This window comes from Phocoena phocoena, chromosome 7, assembly GCF_963924675.1.
Source record: "Phocoena phocoena chromosome 7, mPhoPho1.1, whole genome shotgun sequence".
Classification (NCBI taxonomy): Eukaryota; Metazoa; Chordata; class Mammalia; order Artiodactyla; family Phocoenidae; genus Phocoena; species Phocoena phocoena.
Genome location: NC_089225.1, coordinates 107528395 through 107553066, shown reverse-complemented (window position 1 = coordinate 107553066; position 24672 = coordinate 107528395). Strand labels below are relative to the sequence as shown.

At 40.3% G+C, this 24672-nt stretch overlaps 1 protein-coding gene across 2 annotated transcripts in view; it reads right to left on the bottom strand.

Moving 5' to 3' along the window:
- The window catches only part of DIS3L2 (DIS3 like 3'-5' exoribonuclease 2), a 323449-nt gene extending 299428 nt beyond the window's left edge, over positions 1-24021 (bottom strand). Inside the window, exons 1-4 of one of the 2 annotated variants that reach the window (XM_065880451.1) lie at positions 23872-24021; positions 23197-23354; positions 15520-15573; positions 7199-7300 (exon numbers count right to left, since the gene is read on the bottom strand). In XM_065880451.1, the coding sequence (XP_065736523.1) occupies positions 7199-7300; positions 15520-15573; positions 23197-23354; positions 23872-23923 (366 nt within the window). In that variant the 5' untranslated portion in view covers positions 23924-24021. The remainder of the gene's footprint in view (positions 1-7198; positions 7301-15519; positions 15574-23196; positions 23355-23871) is intronic. The other variant, XM_065880452.1, reaches the window with a different exon arrangement.
- Positions 24022-24672: the final 651 nt, after the last annotated feature.

Below are 24672 nucleotides of genomic sequence, written 5' to 3'. Positions count from 1 at the left end.
ATGAACTTGGTGGGAAAAAGAAAAGAAAATGGAAGAGGTGGGGCTAAGATCAAATACATGACAATTAGACGAGTTTACAAAGAGCAGGATACTGTGAGCTTCAGTAAAAGAGGGTCAAGGATGTTAGTCGTCCTAGAGGGAGGGATCTTGGGAACAATCAGCAATTCCCTGTTTATGCCAGTGTCTAAGAGAGTTGGTTGAGGGGCTGCAGCACTCAGCCAACTGCATGTCAGAAAGACAGAGCCTTACTTCATATGCTACTCCCTGAAAGTGGAAATTTTCACCACCCTCTCCTGCCAAATAATTCTCAGCCCTAAACAAATCATTCTCATCCTAAAACAAAACCAAACCTCTCTTCTTCTCCATTCCCATCTTCCAAACCATAGTTCAAATGGAACCCCTTCTATGAAACCTTCCCAAATTCTCTCAGTTCAGTGCTCACATAACAACATGTATTTCTCTATCGTACAAACCATACTACTGCTGTTCCCATCCCTCTTCCAACCAGCCTACAAGCACCTTAAGAGCAAAGCATGTGACCTATTTGAGTTTGTACCTCCAGCATCTAGCACAGGGCAGGAGGGGTGGAGGATGAAAAGCCACCAGATACCCTGAACTGTTCCAGGCAGAATCATCAAGATCAATGGCTTCTAACCATTTGGGGACACATCCATCCACTCTGAAAACCTGAGGAAAGCCACAAATCCTCAGGCTATAAAAATACATACACACACCCTCACAGGAAAAAAAAAAAAGAGCAAAAAAAACAAACATAAGGAAAGGAAAGAACATTAAGCTAAGTCAAGACATATGGATTCTACTCCGTTTCCCAAAACTCCAAGTTCTCAAACAAGTCGCTTAATTTCCAAATTGACAAAGAAACTATCATTTGCCTCAAGAATCCTTCATTACATGACTGTAATAAATTACATATAAATACTAAAAGCATGGAGGAATTCTGAAATTATAATTGTTATATAACAGCAAATTATTTTTTATTATTGCCTCACAGCTTGATACTTCTACAGCTATCTATTTTGCCAAAAAACATGCTGTGAAATAAATTGACTATTTACTACTACAGCTAAAAGAACTGTTGTTTACATACCCAAGAGGGGTGAGCACAAGAATAGAGAAGCAAAGATGAATAATCCAATTAATTCGCATTTGCTCACACCATTGAGGACAGATTCCTTTGATAACAATATGCTTTTGTACTAACAAACCTGTAATACAATTGGCCAGTATGCTTTGAGATGTTTATATTCTACATGTCAGGGATTCTTGATGACAGTCTGAATATTCTCCTCTCCCTAGTTTGACCCTGTCACCAACAACTGTCACAGGTGGGCTATAGCCAACAGAGCTCCCCTCTTCAGAATGGGAAGCTGTGAAATATTTATTCCAATGAGGCCTAAGAGACATACTTAATGGGGGTGACTTTAATATAAAAAGCAGTTGTCAGGCAGCCACTGTGAAGACCTTTAGGAACTCCACAGAAACGGAACAAGTAAGGAACCCTGAGCCACTCTCTACATTTCAAATCTTCTGAAAGCCGAAGAGGGCCTATATACATACCAAGGCAGCCCCTCTGACATCACCCTGACTCTACTTCTACCAGCAACACAAAGGGTAGGGTTCTCCTTGCCAGTCTTGGCCTTTCTCTGTATCCATTCCAATCCTTGCTCAAAAGGATGTCATTAATAATAAGAGGTTCAGGATCCAGTCTCTCAAGGGGGCATCATGGCCCAGCCACAAGTGTTAAGGTGCACATTTCTTCCTCAACCATCTTCCCACCAACCAAGTCTCAGATCCTGGGCCCAGAGAGTTCATCCCCAAGTTCCCTAGCTGCTTCTTTCTTCTCTTCTCCTGACTCACATATTATAGCCTTGTTATTCAAAGGATGGTTCCAGAACCCGTAGCACCAATGTTGACTGGGGACTTGTTAGAAATGCACGATTTGGGGCACCACCTCAGATCTACTAAATTATACTTTGCATTTCAACAAAGTCCCCAGGTGAATCATTTGCAAGTTGGAGACAAGCACTGGCCTATAGGATTGGCCTCAATTCTAATGAGGTATCCTCACATCCATCTTTCTCTGACAAAAAACAGCTACTCTCAGCTTTGTTCTGCACACCTCCTTCATGAATATCACCTCCTCTCCAGACTCCTCAATACTAATACTAATACTGGCCTTCTGAGTCCCTCTATTTCCCTCTACCCATCTGCCCAGAAACCCCAGCACTGCCCATTCCCGTACAGGACAGTGACTGCTAGATTCTTGATGAGGTGCCTGGTCCACCTGCCAGTAGCTCTGATGGCAGTCTCCAAAACCAAGTGGGCTCCAAAGTTCCTTTTTCTGTGCTGATTCAGGAGTCTTAGGCATTGGTACCATCAGAGGTTTTCTACAATTAGGCTCTAGCACCATTTCTGAGGTCCCAGCCAACACCCAGCACCCAAGATTTAGGGACTTAGCCTAATTTTCTTTTGACTTGAAAGACGCCATGGTCCACTCTAGCCTCTGCAATATTTCTCTCCACAAGACTGACTATTAAAGAGATTTAGATTGGACAACACAGAGGATAAACAGGGACTCTTTGCATTTTAAGAAGTGTACTGCTCGGGACTTCACTGGCAGCCCAGTAGTTAAGACTTTGCCTTCCAATGCAGGGGGTGCAGGTTCGATCCCTGGTTGGGGAGCTAAGATCCCACATTCCTCATGGCCAAAAAACCAAAACATAATACAGAAGCAATATTGTAACAAATTCAATAAAGACTTTAAAACTGGTCCACATCAAAAAAACCTTAAAAAAAAAAAGAAGTGTACTGCTAACTGGAAAGTTGTTTTTACACTTGGGGGAATGCAGAAATCATATAGGCGGAACATTACAAATTAGAGCTAAAAGGATTTCATCCAAAGTTCCTGACTCTAGCCTCTTTGGTCTGGGCTTCCTATGCTTAATCCTGAGAACATATTTCACTAAACATCCTCCTCCTCCTTGCTTAAGGGCTAGGATTTTTGGAATTGTGCTTAATCTACAGATCAATTTAAATAGAATTGGCAGTTCAACAATATTGAGTCTTTTAATTCATGAACACAGTATTTCTCACCATTTACTGAGGCCTTATTTAATTTCTCTCAATAATGTTTTATAGTCTTACACATCTTTGGTCACATTTAACCCTAAGTATTTCATATTTTTCATCCTATTAAAAATGGTACTTTAAGAAGGTTTTCAACTTCCAAATTTTCGTTGCTACTATATAGAAATACAATGGGTTTTTGTATATCAGCCTCTGTCCTTGAGCCTTGCTAAGCTCACTTATTAGTTCTAGTAGCTTTTCTTTTAAGTTCCTTAGGTTTTTATACATAGAAAATCACACAGTCTGAGAATAAAGGTTTTCCTTCATCCTTTCCAATCTAAATGTTTTTTTCTATTGCTTTATCATACTGACTAGACTCTCCAGTATGATGTTGAATAAAAGGAGTGAGAAGGGACAGTCTTACCTCATTCCCAAGAGTAGAAAAAAAATATTCACTCCTTCACCACTAAGAATAATGTTAGTTGTAAGTATCTCCTAGATATTCTTCATCAGACTGAAGAAGTCCTCTTCTATTGCTAGTCTACTATGAGTTTGTATCATGAATGGTTGTGGACTTTTGTCAAATATATTTTTTGCATCTATCAAAATGATGGCATTTGATTTAAATATGGGGTTAACTTTAGCCTGTTAATATGGTGAATTACACCAAATTGCTTTTCAGATATTAAACCAGCCTTGCAATCCTGAGATAAACCCCACTTACTCATGTTATATTATCCTTTTAATACATTGCTGGATTTTATTTGTTAATATTTTGGTGAGGACTTTTTCACCCATGATTGTGAGGAGCACTGGTCTGTAGCTTTCTTTTCTTAAAATGTCCGTTCCTGGTTCTGGTATTAGGGCAATGCTGGCCTCACAGAATGAGTTGGAAAAGGTATCCTTCTCTTGCTTTTCCTGTAAGCGTTTTTGTAAAATCAAGGACTATTTCTTCCTTAAATGTTTAGTGGAATTCATCAGTAAGTGAAACCATCTAGGTCTCCATATATTTTCAAGATCTCTATTAAAATGTTTAAAAAGAAATTAAGGGCTTCCCTGGTGGCACAGTGGTTGGGAGTCCACCTGCTGATGCAGGGGACGCAGGTTCGTGCCCCGGTCCGGGAAGATCCCACATGCCGCAGACCGGCTGGGCCCGTGAGCCATGGCTGCTGAGCCTGCGCGTCCGGAGCCTGTGCTCCTCAATGGGAGAGGCCACAACAGTGAGAGGCCCGCGTACCGCAAAAAAAAAAAAAAGAAATTAACACTTAACACAGCCATTCCATTAACTCTTTAACCAGTCAATACCTCATACCTGCTCTGGTCAGCTCTAGATCCATCTGTCTTGCTAAACACTCTTCTATTTCTTTCTAGTCTATCCATTCTCACCCCTTAAGTAGAAGGGATCCATCATCTTTTCTGTTCCTTGGCTTATCTTTACTATAATGCTGCCTATTTACTCTCTCTATGACTTCTAGGAATACTTCCTTTGGTTTGACCAGACCCTAATGCATTCTTCCTGTCATCTTAAACCCAGTCAACACTGCTCGATGATGCTTTCAGGAAAAGAGGAAATGACCTAAATCAACCTATGTTCCTAGGACCTGGAGCCAACCCTTAGCTGTGTTTTCAAGACTCAAGTAAGGAGACTATCCACAATTGTCAGCAACTAGGGATGGGAGTTGCGGGGAGATGAAGAGGTAGATCTGGACTAGGATAATTCAACTCTTGTAAAACACTCTGCACTTAACTTCGCAGCATTAATCAAAATTTTCCTTAAATTTGTATAAGTGTGAGTAGTATCTGTCTCTTCCTACCTGCACTCCCTACCAGACTAAAAGCTCCATGAGGGCAACAACTATGTCCATCTTGAGCATTAATAATTTCCGTGTACCCTACAAATTCCTGACACATAGATCTTACTCAATTACTATAGCCCTATCAGATAAAAAGAATAATTTAATTTCTGCCTCAACAAAGCTCTGAGATAAGGTAGTACTTCCCACATTTCTGGAAAAAATTAATAATAAAAACTTGAGCTGCTACCATGGGTCAGGCACTATTCTAAGATTTCTACATATATTCTCATTTAATCCTACGACAAACCTATGAAGTAGGTACTATGATTATTCTCATTTTACAGATGAGGTATTTGAAGCACAAAGAGGGTGTATAATTCACCCAAGGTTATACAGATGACTGGCAAAGATGAGCTTCAAACCCAAGTAGCCTAGCCTAAAAGTCCACTCTATTAATCACTCTGCTGTAATACCTCTCACTGAAGAGGGTACCAAATTCTTGAGTAGCAATAAATTGAGCCAAATAAAATAAAAGATATGATATAAAGAATACTAGGGGGACTTCTCTGGTGGCACAGTGGTTGGGAGTCTGCCTGCCGGTGTGGGGGATGCAGGTTCAAGCCCTGGTCTGGGAGGATCCCACGTGGCACAGAGCAGCTGGGCCCATATGCCTCAACTACTAAGCCTGCATTCTGGGGCCCACAAGCCACAACTACTGAAGCCCACGCGCCTAGAGCCCGTGCTCGGCAACAAGAGAAGCCACCGCAATGAGAAGCCCGCGCACAGCAACGAAGAATAAACCTCACGCACAGCAACTAGAGAAAGCCCGCACACAGGAATGAAGACCCAACGCAGCCAAAAATAAATAAATAAATGAAAAGAAAAAGAATACTAGGAATCATGCAGCTCAATATTAAAAAAACAAGCAGCCCAATCAAAAAATGGGCAGAAGATCTAAATAGACATTTCTCCAAAGAAGACATACAGATGGCCAAGAGGCACATGAAAAGATGCTCGACATCACTAATTATTAGAGAAATGCAAATCAAAACTACCATGAGGTATCACCTCACACCAGTTAGAATGGGCAACCCACTACTGGGCATATACCCAGAGAAAACCATAATTCAAAAAGACACATGCACCCCAACGTTCACTGCAGCACTATTTACCACAGCCAGGTCATGGAAGCAACCTAAATGCCCATCGACAGATAAATGGATAAAGAAGATGTGGTACATATATACAATGGAATATTACTCAGCCATAAAAAGGAATGAAATTGGGTCATTTTGTAGAGATGTGGATGGTCCTAGAGTCTGTCATACAGAGTGAAGTAAGTCAGAAAGAGGAAAAAAAACATCGTATATTAACGCATATATGTGGAACCTAGAAAAATGGTACAGATGAACCGGTTTGCAAGGCAGAAATAGAGACACAGATGTAGAGAACAAACGTATGGATACCACAGGGGGAAAGAGGGCGGGGGTGGGGGTAGGTGGTGGTGGTGGGATAAATTGGGAGATTGGGATTGACATATATACACTAATATGTATAAAACAGATAATAAGAAACTGCTGTATAAATAAAATAAAATAAAATTCAAGAAAAGAAAAGAATACTAGGAAGAAAAATTCAGACTTAGATATACAAGTTACCAGTTTTATATGACAATTCAAAGAAACTGTTGCTATGAATCATTCTAGTGCCTGATCCTTATTTAAAACAATAGTCAAAACAAAACCAAATCTTCCTTTTCAGTTGACAGACACAGATGGAGACTAAAACCCAGAATATTCTCATGTTAAAAACATTTTTGTCTGCTACCAAATTTCTGTTTTATAAAAATACACAGTCTATTTTTATCTGCCACGAGAAGTCCAATTACCAAACTGGACATCACAGAACTAGATATGTGTTGCCTGGGTTCTCCAGGAGAGGCAGCAGGAATATGTGAAGACTGCACCATCCCTATGGCTTTGTCTTTCTAGTTCTCCCAGCATTAAATGTGGGATATTAATACGTATCAGGTTTGAATGTCCCCTGCAAGCTTTTTTTCTATCCTAAAAATTACCAGAAACCAATGCAAAGCATGTGACAGGGAAGACAGATCATAGGGGAGGGAACAAGGTGAACCGAAATCATTAAATGTCTGCGCATCCAATGCTTCTATGTCCCAAGAATTCTGTGGTCTGCTTCTGAGGCAACCAAGGGCCTTAGCAGTCTGTGACTGCTTCAGTTAATGATGTCTCACTGATGCACTACTGCAAAAGGCTCTGAGAAGTCTACAGTTATAAAAGGAAAATTTAACTCACCTTCCACTGCTCCTCTGGAAGCAGATTCACAACCACCAGGTCCCCATTCAAGGCTCTATTACGAGCAACAACCCCATCAATAAAAATATCTCGATCACCATCCTAGGTTGGAGAAGGAAATAAAGTAGTCAGTTTACCAAGGCTTGGAACCAAAAATTACTTCCTTGGTTTAAAAACTGTAGACTCTACAATCTGTCCACTGAGTTAACAGGAACACTAGTATTTAAACACAAACAGACCTAGAGGAAGCTCAGGCTCTTTGGAACTAATAGAAATGGTGATGAACACAGAAGAACAGGTTAACATAATACTAAAAAATCACCAAATAAGAGAAGATCTACTGTAGACAGGCCAAACCAAACAAACAAAAATGCATAAAGCAGAAAACGAGGGGCTTCTCTGGTGGCACAGTGGTTGAGAGGCCGCCTGCTGATGCAGGGCACATGGGTTCGTGCCCTGGCCCGGGAGGATCCCACATGCCACAGAGCGGGTGGGCCCGTGAGCCACGGCCGCTGAGCCTGCGCGTCCGGAGCCTGTGCTCCGCAGCGGGAGAGGCCGCAGCAGTGAGAGGCCCGCCTACCGCAAAAAAAAAAAAAAAAGAAAGAAAACGAGGACTGCATGCTTTCATAACTGAAATGAGAAAGGAGTAAGTTACCCTTTTTTGTTTTAAATAAAATAAAGCATGATGGTACCTTCTGTACATGACTGAATTTTTGTAAGGGAAAGGTAAAAAGTAGACAATTTGCAAGAAAACAGAAGAACAACAACACATTGATATAATCCCCGAAGAAAACCAACCAAGGGCAGGAGCAACAACCAGCTCCAGGAGTTGGGTTCTCTAGGAGAAAACCAGCAAAGTCCCACTCCCCCCAAAGAAGTGGCAGGGAGAGCAATGTGGTTTGTTTGTTTGTTTTCTAACTGAAGTACAGTTGATTTACAATACTGCGTGAGTGTCAGGCGCGTAGCACAGTGATTCAGCTATTTTTCCAGATTATACTCCATTATAGGTTATTACAAGATAGTAAACATAATTCCCTGTACTGTACAGTAAATCTTGTTTGCTCATCTATTTTATGTATAGTAGTTTGTATCTGTTAATTCCATATTCCTTAACTGTCCCTCTCCAGCCTCTGGTAAACATAAATTTGTTTTTATGTCTGTGAGTCTGTTATATATAGATTCATTTGTATTATTTTTTAGAATCCATATATAAGTGATACCATATAGTATTTTTCTTTCTCTGTCTGTCTCTGTCTTCACTGAGCATTATTCTCTGGGTCCATCCATGTTGCTGCAAATGGCAGTATTTCACTCTTTTGTATGGCTGAGTAATATTCCAATGTATATATACCACATCTTCTTAAGCCAATCGTCTGTTGATTAGCACCTGGGTTGTTTTCATGTCTTGGCTATTGAACCCAGGTCCACAGCAGTGAAAGCCCGAGTCTTAAGTTAGCACCTGGGTTGTTTTCATGTCTTGGCTATTGAACCCAGGTCCACAGCAGTGAAAGCCCGAGTCTTAATCACTGGGACGCCAGGGAATTCCCCTCAAGCACATACTTAAAAACAATCCACCTGAAGCAGTGTAGCCCCAGTGAACTCCCCAGGTATCGACTGCCAAACTTAATTAGTTGCCAGAGTCTTCTTATTAAGCCAAATTACTTTGCAAAAATAATTAAATGGAAAAGGTAGCTAAGAAAAGCATGCCTTCAGCAACAAGTTTCCATGAAAAAACTAAACATTTTCAAAATGTTTCACCAACAAACATGCAAAGATGTGGATGGACCTAGAGACTGTCATACAGAATGAAGTAAGTGAGAAAGAGAAAAACAAATATCATACATTAACACATATATGTGGAATCTAGAAAAAATGGTACAGATGAACGGTTTGCAAGGCAGAAATAGAGACACAGCTGTAGAGAACAAACGTATGGACACCAAGGGGGGAAAGGGGGGAAGGGGAGGGGGGCGGTGGTGGTGGGATGAATGGGGAGATTGGAATTGACATATATACACTAATATGCATAAAATAGATAACTAATAAGAACCTGCTGTAAAAAAATAAATAAATAAAATGCATATATGCAAAAAAACAAACAAACATGCAAACATGTACTCTCATCCTTTCATCCTTCCAAGAGTTTATATTATGTGCTTCTTTTCAGAGGATAAGAGAGAAGTAAAATGTTACTTTTTCTCAAAGGAGGTAACAGCAAACTGGCTTGGAAAGCCGCCACTCAAACTTCTCTACTAGAGACAGCTGATGCTACGTTCAACAGACTGCAGGTGACTACTACGGTATTTTAAATAAAGATAAAATTAACACTGCAAATTCACCACCACACTCACAGAATGGGATTTCATATACTCAGTATTTTTTTTACAGTTTCCAATTACAAACCATTAGAGATCTTTAGAACAGTCTTTCTGTTCAATTTCCAATTTAGCCACAGGCTAGCAGCTGTGGCCTGCACACTTTGCCAAACCTGACCCACCCTGGTCCCTAAGGAATAGCTACCGTGCCAGTCACAAAGATGGTTCGTGATAAGCTTCTCAGAGAAATAAGAAGAGACAACCAGTAAATAAAGAGTGAACAACTGAAGTGTGGCACAACATCATCAACTGCCTTCTGCAATTTATAAAGTAATGGGATCTCTCCAACTTCTCTACAATGAAAATAAAGCTGTCTAGAGGTCATCCAAACCCATCATCACGTGTCAAAACACATGCAATCAGATGCCTCTTTCGGAAGCAGCTACACCACTCTTAGCTTAGAGAGTTAAGAGGGTAAGATGCTGGTACTGTCATGTTTCTATCCCAAGAAACAAAGAGAAGCAGGGCTGAATTGAACCTCGAACAATACACAAATCTATAGATACTGAATCACAACTCAGCTCTTACTTGATTCATTCAGAAGCCTGCATCTATTGCAGCATCTCTTATTTTAAAGATACTTGAGGCCAGAAACTATCAAACTCTTAGAGGAAAACATAGGCAGAACACTATGACATAAATCACAGCAAGATCCTTTTTGACCCACCTCCTAGAGAAATGGAAATAAAAACAAAAATAAACAAATGGGACCTAATGAAACTTCAAAGCTTTTGCACAGCAAAGGAAACCATAAACAAGACCAAAAGACAACCCTCAGAATGGGAGAAAATATTTGCAAATGAAGCAACTGACAAAGGATTAATCTCTAAAATTTATAAGCAGCTCATGCAGCTCAATCACAAAAAAACAAACAACCCAATCCAAAAATGGGCAGAAGACCTATATAGACATTTCTCCAAAGAAGATATACAGACTGCCAACAAACACATGAAACAATGCTCAACATCATTAATCATTAGGGAAATGCAAATCAAAACTACAATGAGACATCATCTCACACCAGTCAGAATGGCCATCATCAAAAAATCTAGAAACAATAAATGCTGGAGAGGGTGTAGAGAAAAGGGAATACTCTTGCACTGCTGGGAATGTGAATTGGTTCAGCCACTATGGAGAACAGTATGGAGGTTCCTTAAAAAACTAAAAATAGAACTACCATATGACCCAGCAATCCCACTACTGGGCATATACCCTGAGAAAACCATAATTCAAAAAGAGTCATGTACCAAAATGTTCACTGCAGCTCTATTTACAATAGCCCAGAGATGGAAACAACCTAAGTGTCCATCATCAGATGAATGGATAAAGAAGATGTGGCACATATATACAATGGAATATTACTCAGCCATAAAAAGAAATGAAAGTGAGCTATTTGTAATGAGGTGGATAGACCTAGAGTCTGTCATACAGAGTGAAGTAAGTCAGAAGGAGAAAGACAAATACCGTATGCTAACACATACATATGGAATTTAAGGGGGAAAAAATGTCATGAAGAACCTAGGGGTAAGACAGGAATAAAGACACAGACCTACTAGAGAATGGACTTGAGGATATGGGGAGGGGGAAGGGTAAGCTATGACAAAGCAAGAGAGAGGCATGGACATATATACACTACCAAACGTAAGGTAGATAGCTAGTGGGAAGCAGCCTCATAGCACAGGGAAATCAGCTCGGTGCTTTGTGACCGCCTGGAGGGGTGGGATAGGGAGGGTGGGAGACACTAGAGGGAAGAGATATGGGAACATATGTATATGTATAACTGATTCACTTTGTTATAAAGTAGAAACTAGCACACCATTGTAAAGCAATTATACTCCAATTAAAAAAAAAAGATAACTTGAAGACAGCTCAATATTAAAAGTTTGAGTTAATCCCTCCTTTTTTTTTCCAAATTAACAAACTGTAATTGTTTTCCCAAAGATACATTTCTTTTCATATACATCCATCATACACTGGAAACAAAAAAAGCAGTGTACATGAAATAAGAGAAAATAAACAGCATAGGTATTTATAGGAGAAGAAAATCCACAGCATAGGTAAGGAGGCTGTAGTCCGGAGCACAGCTGAGTTTCCAGCAGTATAACCTCTTAACTACTTTTTAAGGCCAAGGAATTCATTCCTTCATTTGAATGCCAGAAGACTTGCTCTATCCATCAGAAAGAATAGAAAAAAAAGAAAAATGGATAATGATCAACCTGTTGGAAATATAAAGGGATCTATGGGTAATCTAACTAAATGTATAGGAGACAGGAGTTGGGAGGATAGCCCAAGTATACTATGGTGGTCAGAACATCCTCCACCGATGGAATAGCTCCCTTTGGACCAGAAATAAATTCCACAGATGTACAAAGAGTGCCTCCCATGATGAGATGCACAAAAAAGCTACAGAACTCCTTGCACCAATATAATTCAGAATTGAAACTGTGCTTTTAATAAAAAGCCAGGTTTTTACATCTGGTCCATTTTTCCTCTTTATCTTATTCCCAAATGGGATAGAAAGACACCTCAATAATATCAATTTATCTTGGTTTTGTGAAAAAGCTACATGGTTCTTTCTTACTTTTATTGAGAACAAGAGAACACTATCAGGTACACACAGAAGTAACATCCCATGTATGTTGAGTTTGTCATAGGAAAATGAATATCAACTTTCTATCAGTAGAAATTATAATAAACCTAAATCATGTTCCCCCAAAACAAAGTACTTTTTTATACCTGATGATCAATTCATTGTTTCTAGCCTGTTGATATATGTAGATATTTTAACACAGAAAGTGACACTGTATAAGTTCTCAACTGTTTTTAGAGTCAATAAGAATAAACCTAAATAATTTCATCAAATCTAGTCTATTTTTGTTTCTCCAAAAACTTTAGAATTTTAAAGTTATGAAGAACATTAGACAATATTTAATCCACCCCTTCATTTTACAATTAAGGAAACTTTCCATTTCTGATTGTCAGAGCTGAGGCTTCATCTTCTATCAATTCCTATCTTTACTGTCCCTGCTAAAGCAGGGACAGGTAACAGGCCCTGCATCTGATATCCTACCTTCTACTCTACCTGTGAGCATTTTTCCAGTTCATACAAGTTCACAGTTGACATGGGCATGAGCTACGTATACTCAGAAATCTAGACCAGTGGTGGGATCTACCTACATGTAATTCATTGCCTCTACTATCTCCCCCTTCAACTGCTCTCCATAATGCTTCTAAAACCTGAAACTGACCAGAAAATCTACAAAACTAGAATGCAGGATTGTGCCAGTGTCCAAAACTGGAGTATCTACAATCACTTACAGCTGGGTCTTGATAGAGCTTCTGTAGTAGAGGTGAGTCATTTAGCACTTTTTCTCCCTCTGAGACAATTTTATTACTCCATCAGTGGCCAGATAAGAGAATAAAAGAGGTATAGAAGTAAGCCAATCCTAATATCACAACTGTGTAAAAAATTCTAAATAGGACATGCCAGGAATACAATTTCAAGTGGGAGAACAACTTGAGCTTTTGAAACATCAATAACTTTTGCTTAACTTCCTTTAACAAGCCAGATTAAACAGTGGCAACACGTCATTTGCAAATTTAAATCACATGAACTTAACTTACAGGAACATAACCAGGCCAACACTTCAGAGGACCTCTGCTCTGGCCCCCAGGTCTATCTTCCCAAACGCAGACCACATCACAGGTGGCACCCCTAGACTCGACAGGTGGCTAATGGGTGGGTATTTCTAAAGGGTATGGGCAGAGCTTGGACATGTGGGATAAGATGCTCACCTAGAGGGCAAGGGCCCTTGCTGAATGCGGGGAAGGAGGCAGGAGGGCAGCAAAGAGGGGACAGGGAGCAAGAACTGGGAAGGGAAGAGGGGCAGGCCAGAGGTGGACCCTCTCCATGCAGCCACCTTTCAGCATGGAGCTCCGAGGAGTCTGAGAATTCTACATCTGAACCCCAGTACAAGTACATGGAGGTATACTTGGCAAGGAATATATTTTATCTGTCATGAATGTATTTTACTTAACAGTTTGTTAGTCTGATTTATAACTTTTAAATATTTAATATAAGGTATGTGTGCCTCCATCTGTATTTTGTCCTAGGTCATACACTCGTTAGGAGCCGGCCTAATAGGGATCTAACTTAGAGAAATTCAATACTGTGTACTCAGGAAAGAGAGAAAGCAAGCAGAAAAATTTTCAAAATACTGTATGTAGTTCCACTTATCATTCCCATCAATGAGAGCAAACCTCAGTGTGCAGGGAGGGCGATCTGCTCAGTTCCCAGGTACCTCTCAGGGTGAACTCCTTACTGCACTGGGTATGATTCTCATGCTTAAAAAATCCATGTTTGGGCTTCCCTGGTGGCGCAGTGGTTGAGAGTCCACCTGCCAATGCAGGGGACACGGGTTCGTGCCCTGGTCCGGGAAGATCCCACATGCCGTGGAGCGGCTGGGCCCGTGAGCCATGGCCACTGAGCCTGCGCGTCCGGAGCCTGTGCTCCGCAACGGGAGAGGCCACAGCAGTGAGAGGCCTGCGTACCACAAAAAAAAAAAAAAAAAAAAAAAAAAGAAAATCCATGTTTTTCACACAGTGGGGCCCCTAGTATAACTGAGCTCCTTCAACTGGTGTGCCAAAGAAGAAACAATCACCCTTTCTAATGTGGAGAAAATGCTGGTTATGCTAGACTTATTGAGAGATGGTTACTCCCTCTCCAACATGGCATATTCCTAAGAGATTTTCATTGGTAATTCTTATGATTATTGAATGTGAATTTCACCTTATGAGCAAACTCTGAAATCTAACACCCACGTAAACTGTTTGATGGAATAGCTCCCGCAGCTAAGTTACTACCTCAAATCTGACATTCCATTCTATAATCTAAGCACCAGGGTCAGCAATATATACCATGTTCTGTCACAGGAACAGAAAATGACTAAGAGAGAACAAGGTGACATGTGACATTTTTTATCTAAGCCAGTGGGTAAGACCTAAACTTGAGATACAAATGTGAATCCTTGGCTTCAGGACAAGGGCAAGGGAAAAAAGGACAAAACTGAACTTCAGAATAGGTCTTAGGTTATTGAAACAACAACAGTAATAATACCTATGAAGTACATGACTGAACTTGTATTCTCATTAAACTTGTCATTTCACAAAATGAAATATGTTAACTGAAATATATGTATTCCATTTCCTCATCTATGAGCCGAAGTTTCTTCCTATGATCTCTTCCACTGTGAAAAATCTAATTCTATGGCTATCCTATTTATGGTATCCTGGAAAAGTTAGGCCAAGAATTTAAGAATACTGCTCTCCCAGCTTTGCACAATCAAACATTATCCAGAGACCTGCTGCTAATTATATGTCAGAGTGAACTTCCCTTAATGAGAGAGAGCCTATTAAAATGAGTCATGAACCTAAGAAAGACTATAAAGAGTCAATGGTAAAAAGCCTTGTACCAAGTCCTATCACCTGCATAAAAGTGAAGTGAGAAACTGACCAGAAAAAATAATAATAATACACATTATTTTTGGACAAAGTTGCAGAATAGCTCATGCAGTAGATTGAAAGTACATAGCATATTTGTTTAGGAGAGATTAACTTAAATCAGTGGAAAAACCCATAAATCCTTTTAAGCTATAAACCAAGGGTGTCCAATTACAAGAACTGGTGGGTATCTGTGTGGGTTCAGCTGCTCCCTGCAGCCTAGTAACAAATGCCATCCCTTTCATTTGAAGTGTGATTTTTAAGATTGGCAGAAGGGGCTGTTAACCAAAGGCAAATTTTGTTTATTTAAATTTGAAACAAATCCTTGCCCATCCTCAATTTTGTTTTACTACTCTGTTTTTTAGTTAGAATATATGATTTCAGTTTTACAGCACATCTAAAAAATTAAATGTGACATTGGGTTTATTATAAAGTTATTGAACTTACCGGGGAAGGAATGAAGGCTTCATGAAACTTCTTCGGATTAATTCTCAATACACCCTTTAAAATAAAAAATAAAACCTGTGAAAATTTAACTAGTTACACACTTACAATCTTTCCATACATATGTTACTAGTCAATAAAAAGTTTAAAATTAATTAAACAATTCGATCTAGGAAACAAGTTAGATGTATGAGAACTATTCATTAAATGCATGAAATATGATTTATACTGATGTCTGTATCAGAGTTCTATCAAACACTAAAAGCTCACACTGGCACCTTGCAGTGAATGGGCAGAGATGAGAAGCAACAGAGATTGGCGTGGAGTGGGAAAGCGGCAACTACTGGGATTTTATGGGCCCTTACATGCTAGTCTTCAAATATAAACCTTTACTTTAAGAACAAGGTTACGGGGGATTATGCCTCACTACACAATGGCCTTTTTTTATTCTGTAAGACCTTCCCACAATTGCTTGCTTCTGTGACAATTTTCAAAGTGATACAGGTTGACTTCCAGGTTGAATACTTAGTCTCGAGGGGCTGGATGCATATTTTTCACTCTGGCCCCTCTGCAGAGCTGAATGAGTCAATAATTCAAAATGGTCCAGAACCAGCTCTTAATGTAAGTGGGAATCCTGGCTCCAACAGCCAGGCCACCCAGTCTGCCTTCAACTTCACGTCAGTCCAGCACGAAGTCAGGGTCTGCCTCTATTTATGCACAGGGGTGCAGGTGGGGCCGTCTTCAACAGCAGTTCAGTATTTTAGGCTCTTGCAGGAAGCTGTAACCCTCCCCACTTACAGCTGCAACTGAAGGCCACTGGAACACATGGATGGAGGCAGTTATTTTCCTAAGAGTCAGACTCAAAGGGTGTCTTGAGAAAGTGTTTTAAATAACATCTCTCCCCTAAAATACTGAAAAACTCAAAGATACACAATTAACAAAATAGGTGAGGGCATAAAATAAAGCAGAAAATAATTCCTTCTTTCACTGGTACACCATGTTTAAATTACAAATTGCCATGCAACAGTTTATATTACTGTTAAATCCCACACAGACTACTATAAATCCTCATTCAGTCCTTAATTTAATAATTATTTACTGAATTCTGATTATGTGCCAGACCCTGAGACAGACAATGTGGGAGAGTGAGAACCAAGCTCAGTCTTTGTTTATAAAGTAAAACATGAAGAATGCCACAAGTGAGGGGACAGCGTACTTTCAGCTAGGGGCACTAGGCAAGGCTCCAGAGATGGTGTCTGACCTGGTCCTTGATGGAGGAGTAAAATTTGAAAATAAATCAGAAAGGAAATATAGGCAAGAGTGATTAAGAGGGCAAATACTCTTCTACCACCATGCTGTATTAGGGTAAGAGACAGAGGGCCTGGGAAGTAAGGCAGGCAAAGCTCCCAGAGGCCAGTCCCTTTTCTATGAATGTCACTGCAATTTCACTTTTAGGGCAGCTGTTTCTTGTTGGGAGAGGGAGGAAAAGGCTTATTATATTTATCCTCAATGTTCATCCACTCACTCAACAAATATCTCCTGACAATTAGCGTGACAGGCACTATGCTAAGTGATGGGGCCACAATGGAGAGAGAGTAATAATAGACAGGCTCTACCCTCATAGCTTACAGTCCAGTGAGAGGAAATAAACACTCCAAATAAATTAAGTAAACTCACTGATTTTTTAAAATTCATTTTCTGACCCAAGTTCCTTTTTTTTCAACTGCTAATCTTCTATCATCCCTTCAAGCTCAGTGAATGGTTAGTACATGAAGAAGTATACAGATGAGAATGCCTTCTGCTTTGAAAGTACCTTTAATTACAGAGCACTCAGAGATGCCACAGCTGGACTCAGGGGAAAGAAACAGGTTGCTCAGGGCTGTATCTTGCTCTATTTTGTTTGTCTGTGTTTTTTTAATTGAGATATGTTTGATGTACAATGTTATATAAGTTACAGGTATATAACAGTGATGTGCAATTTTTAAAGGTTATATACTCGATGTATAGTTATTATAAAATATCTCGACTCTGTTGAAAAGAACAACTACTGGACTTCCCTGGTGGCACAGTGGTTGGGAGTCCGCCTGCCAATGCAGGGGACACGGGTTCGTGCCCCGGTCCGGGAAGATCCCACGTGCCGCGGAGCAGCTGGGCCTGTGAGCCATGGCCGCTGAGCCTGCGCGTCCGGAGCCTGTGCTCCGCAATGGGAGAGGCCACAACAGTGAGAGGCCCGCGTACCGCAAAAAAAAAAAAAAAAAAACAACAACTATTAAAAGGACCAAAAAGATTCTATACTTGATTGTCCATCACACACTTCCTGATATATAAAAGCACACAAGGAGGGACACATGCCTTGTTCAAGAAAAATGTTTGCAATTTGACTGGAGCATACTCTTAAGAACTGGACCTCAGGAACAGATCCCCTGAGAGTACAGATCACACTAAGAAAGAAAAATCTCTAGCAGAGTCCACAGCAGACCACAGTCATCCCCACAGCCTGAAGAAGCTGTCAGGAAAGCAACTCAAGAAATGGCCTTGTAACTGAAAGAGACTTCTAGCAGATGTCTTGTTTTACTCACCTACATACATAAGTCCAGAACTTCCATTTCCATATTTCTATAACCATTGCCTAATCTGCCCCAAACCCTCATCTCTCATTTTCCTCCTCAACCCTTTCCTAAGCCTGAAACTGGTGGCTCCAAATCCTCCATCTCTTTTCTGAATGCTCTGGTGCCTCCTTGCCTCCACTGAAACCTGATGTGACCAATTCCCTTCAAGTGCTCTCAAAGGGGGCCGATTTTCTCTCTCCTATCCCATATAGCTCAGGGACCAGAAGAAGAATGTTTCCCCCCTGCTTCCCCACTACAGCTTTAAAAATTCTCCCATTCTCTATCAAAATCCCCAGATACTTAGAAGTTCATGTCACTGGCTCCTGCTATACCTCCCTGGTGCTGGCATCTTCAAACCTTCTGATCGTACCCCTAATTTACTAATGTTGCTTTACAACAAATGCTAACGAAACTTCTCTAGGTGGGAAACACAAGAGAAGAAAAAGACACACAAAAACAAACCCAAAACAATTAAGAAAATGGTAATAGGAACATACATACTGATAACAACCTTGAATGTAAGTGGATTAAATGCCCCAACCAAAAGACACAGACTGGATGAAGGGATATAAAAACAAGACCCATCTATATGCTGTCTACAAGAGACCCACTTCAGACCTAGGGACACATACAGACTGAAAGTGAAGGGATGGAAAAAAGATATTCCATGCAAATGAAAATCAAAAGAAAGCTGGAGCATCAACACTTGTATCAGATTTTTAAAATAAAGACTGTTACAAGAGATAAAGAGGGACACGACATAATGATCAAAGGATCAACCCAAGAAGAAGATATAACAATTATAAATGTTTATGCACCCAACATATGAGCACCTCAACACATAAGGCAAATGCTAACAAACATAAACGGAGGAACCGACAGTAACACAATAACAGTAGGGGACTTTAACACCCCACTTCACTAACGGACAGATCATCCAAACAGAAAATAAATAAGGAAACACAAGCTTTAAATGACACAACAGACCAGACAGATTTAATTGATATTTATAGAACATTCCACCCAGGGCTTCCCTGGTGGCGCAGTGGTTGAGAGTCCGCCTGCCAATGCAGGGGACATGGGTTCATGCCCCGGTCCGGGAAGATCCCACGTGCTGCGGAGCAGCTACTAGGCCTGTGAGCCATGGCCGCCGAGCCGGCGCATCTGGAGCCTGTGCTCCGCAACGGGAGAGGCCACAACAGTGAGAGGCCCGCGTACCACAAAAAATAATAATAATAAAAATAAACCCCAAATGGATTAAAGACTTAAATGTAAGACCAGACACTATAAAACTCTTGGTGGAAAACATAGGAAAAACACTCTTGGACATAAACCACAGCAAGACCTTTTTTGACCCACCTCTTAGAGTAACGGAAATAAAAACAAAAATAAACAAACGGGACTTAATTAAACTTAAAAGCTTTTGCATAGCAAAGGAAACCATAAACAAGACAAAAAGACAACCCTCAGAATGGGAGAAAATATTTGCAAATGAAACAAGAGACAAAGGATTAATCTCCAAAATATACAAATAGCTCATGCATCTCAATGTCAAAAAAACAAACAATCCAATCAAAAAATGGGCAGAAGACTTAAATAGACATTTCACCAAGGAAGACATACAGATGGCCAAGAGGCACATGAAAAGATGCTCAACACCACTAATTATTAGAGAAATGCAAATCAAAACTACAATGCAGTATCACCTCACACCAGTCAGAATGGCCATTATCAAAAAATCTAGAAACAATAAATGCTGGAGAGGGTGTAGAGAAAAGGGAATCCTCTTGCACTGTTAGTGGGAATGTAAATTGATACAGCCACTATGGAGAACAATATGGAGGTTCCTTAAAAAACTAAAAATAGAACTACCATATGACCCAGCAATCCCACTACTGGGCATATACCCTGAGAAAACCGTAATTCAAAGAGTCATGTACCACAATGTTCACTGCAGCACTATTTACAATAGCCAGGACACGGAACCAACCTAAATGTCCATTGACAGATGAATGGATAAAGATATGGCACATACATACAGTGGAATATTACTCAGCCATAAAAAGACACGAAATTGAGTTATTTGTAGTGAGTTGGATGGATCTAGAGTCTGTCATACAGAGTGAAGCAAGTCAGAAAGAGAAAAACAAATACCATATGCTAACGCATATATAATGGAATCAAAAAAAAATGGTACTGATGAAACTAGTTGCAGGGCAGGAATAAAGAGGTAGACATAGAGAATGGACTTGAGGACATCGGGTGGGATGGGGAAGCTGGGGCAAAGTGAGAGTAGCATTGACGTATATACACTACCGAATGTAAAATAGTTGGCTGGTGGGAAGCAGCATCAGAGCACAGGGAGATCGGCTCGGTGCTCTGCGATGACCTAGAGGGGTGGGATAGTGAGGATGGGAGGGAGGCTCACGAGGGAGGGGATGTGGGGACACGTGTATGCATATGGCTGATTCGCTTTGTCGTGCAACAGAAACTAACACAGTACCGTGAAGCAATTCTACTCCAATAAAGATCTATTAAAAAAATAAGTAAATAAAAATTAAAAAATAAAAACATCTCATCTTTCAATAAAAGTTTCTTTGGGGAAAGAAAAAGGATGTCACAATATACTTAAGTTTGTATACAAAAGCTAACAAATGCTTACATCTAATATATATATTTAATAAGTTTAATTTTCTCCAACAGCATTCAAATTTCTTTTCTTGACTAGCCTTTTACCTTACCCATTAAGGCCTGCACAGATGGACTCTGTTTCTCTGCCTATGAAAATCTTATTTACAGTGTTGTATATTTCACACGGTGACCTCATATCTGGAACCCATTCCTTTTCCCATCTGCAAAGAACAACTGTTCTCATCTGTGGGGGGAGGCTCTGGCTGCAGAGTCTCATGATGTCACAGGCCAGGAGGAATCACTTACAAACTCCTGGGAATGAGAGTTGTTATATTGATCACCTTTTTTTTTTTAACATTAGCAAAGAGTTGCTTCAAAAGCAAAAATTAATACGAGGGAGCAAAAATAATACCACTGCAGAATAGTTTCCTGAGCCTATCTCTGTAAATTTTATAAACAATTTTTCTTCCAAGTCATAACAACAGAGGATCCTCTCATTCTTCTTCAAAGACAGTACCTTGATCCTTTATTCAGTCAGTAAATAAAGATTTATTCGATATAAATTTATTAAGCATCAATCGAATGCCAGTCATTGGGCTAATCTGTGGGAATAGAACATGACCATGCCCACAAGGAAGTGAACAGTCTATCTGAGGAAATATAAATTCCAAGAAATGATAATAAGTTTAGAATAAAGGGTAAACAAAAATGTCGGCTTCAGGAAAGTGGTAATGGCCAATTCTGCTTGGAGAATTAAAGTGAGGCTTCATAAAGGGGGTAACATTTAGGTAAGGTCAAGCACAATTACATGAAGATAGTGGGAGAAAGCATTCCTAACACCAGGAACAGTATGTACAAAGTCACAGAGGAATCAAAGAGCAGAGTTTTTACTGGCAAAGTTTCGAAGATCAGGGTGAATTGAGCAGAGTGTACCTGGAAGAGAACGGCAGGAGATGAGAATGGGAAAAGCACAACAGGTCCTCATACACAGAATAAGATGAGGGCCAAGAAACCTGCAGATAAAATGGAGTTCAGTATGTGTGCTGAACGATAAACAGCAAATGAATGGATTAATGAATGAACAAATGTCCAACTGAAGCTTTAACTTTCCTGAGAGACCTTATCAAAGAAATCAAGGGAAGCTTTAAAAAAAAAAAAAACCAACTGTACCTCTGAAATCAGAGCGAGCAACTAATTAATTTGTTTAAAACAAATTTTCATTCAAGAGTCTATATTAAGCACATGTGCACGTGACCACAGGTAAATACAAAAGGTGATAAAAAGGAAAAGAAGATGACAGTATCTGTTAATTAGCTGGATCTCCAGCCCCGAACACAAATATAGAAGCTGGACACTCGGACTGAGAGAAAATGGAACACAGTCGACATCTTCAAGCAAGCCAGGTAACACATGGCAATGTTTCTATACTAAACTAAGAATTATAAAATAGACTAATTCAAAGAATATGTGGCTTCGCCTCCCTCTTGATCCCACTGCCTACTACCTGCCTCAGATTTCACGCCTAAGGAGACCTAAGCTGCCTCACTCCACATTGTTTCACAGTTCGTGTCTTCATTAGTGTCACTACCTTTCCATAACTCCCTTCCCACACACATAACACTCATTTAATAGACCCAAATGAGTCATCTTTCAATATTCACCGCACGCGTCATCTCCTACAGTTTCCTGGTTTCCCCCAACATTCTCCAGGAAGTGGTCACACTTTTATCTGAGCACTTACCCTTTATCCTCAAATCATCTGTTCACATGACTGCCTGCTCCACTACTGGGCTGCAGGCTCAAAGTACAGAAAGTCAGTCTCATCCACCTTCATCTCGGGAGCAACCACGCTGTGTGCTCCTAACTATATAAACTGTTCCTGGTTCACAGTGGATAGCTGAATGTTTGCTGAGCCAAACTGCTGAATTAGCTTGTAAAAATATTTTGTAAACTATAAAGCACTCAACAAATATTGTCTGCTGCTATTAACTGTTTCCTTTTCAAGCTTATTCTCTGTCAGGCAGCATCCATGTGCTCCAGGCAAACTGACCTATCAATGTTTCTTATAGCCACACGCTATATCCCACTTCTCTCTTAGCAGTTCGCACTGGTCCCCTTGTAAAGCTCTTTCTCTCCACTTATTCAAACTGTACCAATCCATGGCCTGGCTCTAATATATCCCTTCCAATAAAGCACTCCTAGACAACCCTAACTGGAAGTAATGGCTCCCTTCTCTCAAACCTCAGAGCACTTTGTCACAGTCTGGTGGCACTTATCACCTCTAGTTATACTGCAGGTCTGAGAAGTGGGAAGCCCTGGGCCTGTTATGTCATCATTTCTCTCAAAGCACACAGCAGAGAAAAATGAAAGTTTCAATGAGTAATCGATTACTTCTGATTCCACATATTCAAGGAATAACCTTCTAGTATATTTTAAGCACCTGAATAAGTGTTCCTCTCTTCAAGCCTTCTGAAACATCCTCCTTGGACAGGTAGGTTTCAAATATGCTTTTTTTCTTCCCTCGTATGGTCTTGCTCTTTGACTTTTTGTCACCTGGTGAAGCACCAACACCACGTGGGCCAGCCAAAGAGGATGCGCCTAGAAACATGAGGCATCAATGAACTCTACTCAAACGTCTATCTCCAAAACTGGAGATATTTCACCTTTTTTTTCTTATTTAGAAAGACCAAAACATAATAAAATTCCCTGATAATGATTTCAAATAGTCATAAAGAGGAAAAATTGATAAGGAAACATGAATAAAATGTACACAGATTTGAGACCTGAATTTTAAATCAGCACCACAATATACATGGAACATAACCCGAATAATGGGTTCAGTATGCTTTGCTGGTTAAAGACACAAACTTTTAAAAATAGGAATTACTAAAAGATCATCACTCTTCTAGAGGAGATTAAACAACTGTAATCAATATAACAATAAATTATGACAGCAAGAAAACACACAATTCTAAAGTAAATAACACAGGAGAATATTGAACAGGCCACCAAGAGAATTACAGTCTCCCTCAGTCCTAAGACCCGCCCTGCACCTCCATTCCACTTTAGTTCAGGTCTCCAGTTGCTAGAGCAGATTCCATTTTCCTTTTGCTACCTCTGGGGGTCCCCAGGGGCCGGAGGTTCAGCCGGTAGTCAGGATGGCTCATTACTGGTTCCACGGTCTCCTCTTCTCTCTAGATCCAGGAGGGCCTCCACTGCCCAGCTCAGAGTTCTTCTGGCCTTGATCAGCTCAGTTGTCACTAGCTGAAACCAAAGAGAGAGGGGTGACTGAAGAACTGTTAACCTGAAGCCTCCTCTGTGCTCTGGGAAATTCAGGACTTGGATGGCAAAGGCAATGTGGTATCCCTGCTGGGTCCTGGCGTCACTTTCTCCTAGGCAGTTAGTCAAGCACACCATCTGTCCTGAGTTGCTTTTCAAGGTCTTCAACCTCATAGGTATCACCAGCCTGCTTGTTGGGGCCCCTTCAACTAAAAATCTCCACAAATAGGGCAATGAGGTTGAAATTAAGGAGTTCTGAGGTTCTATTCAGCTAGTGGAATGTACAAGAGCAGGAGGGAATATGGTTTTGAAAAATGGTATAAAGATCTAGAATCTAAAGTCTATAATGAAATAGGTACTAAACTAGGGCTCAAGAGATGCGGCATTTACTAAGTTTAACCTTAGACAAATGACGTTCTTCTACAAAATCAAATAAATCAATTCCTTAGAATTCATCAACATAACCTAATTCACTGCCACAACCAGATGTCCAAAACTATGCACGGAACTACAGATGATTCACTAGCTTTCAAAAACTGGGACTACTGTAGTTAGACATCTACTTCCCTACTCTTACCTGCCATCACTTCAAACCAGTCATCTGACCAGAAGCTCCGGCAGCTGCTCCTAAGGAACA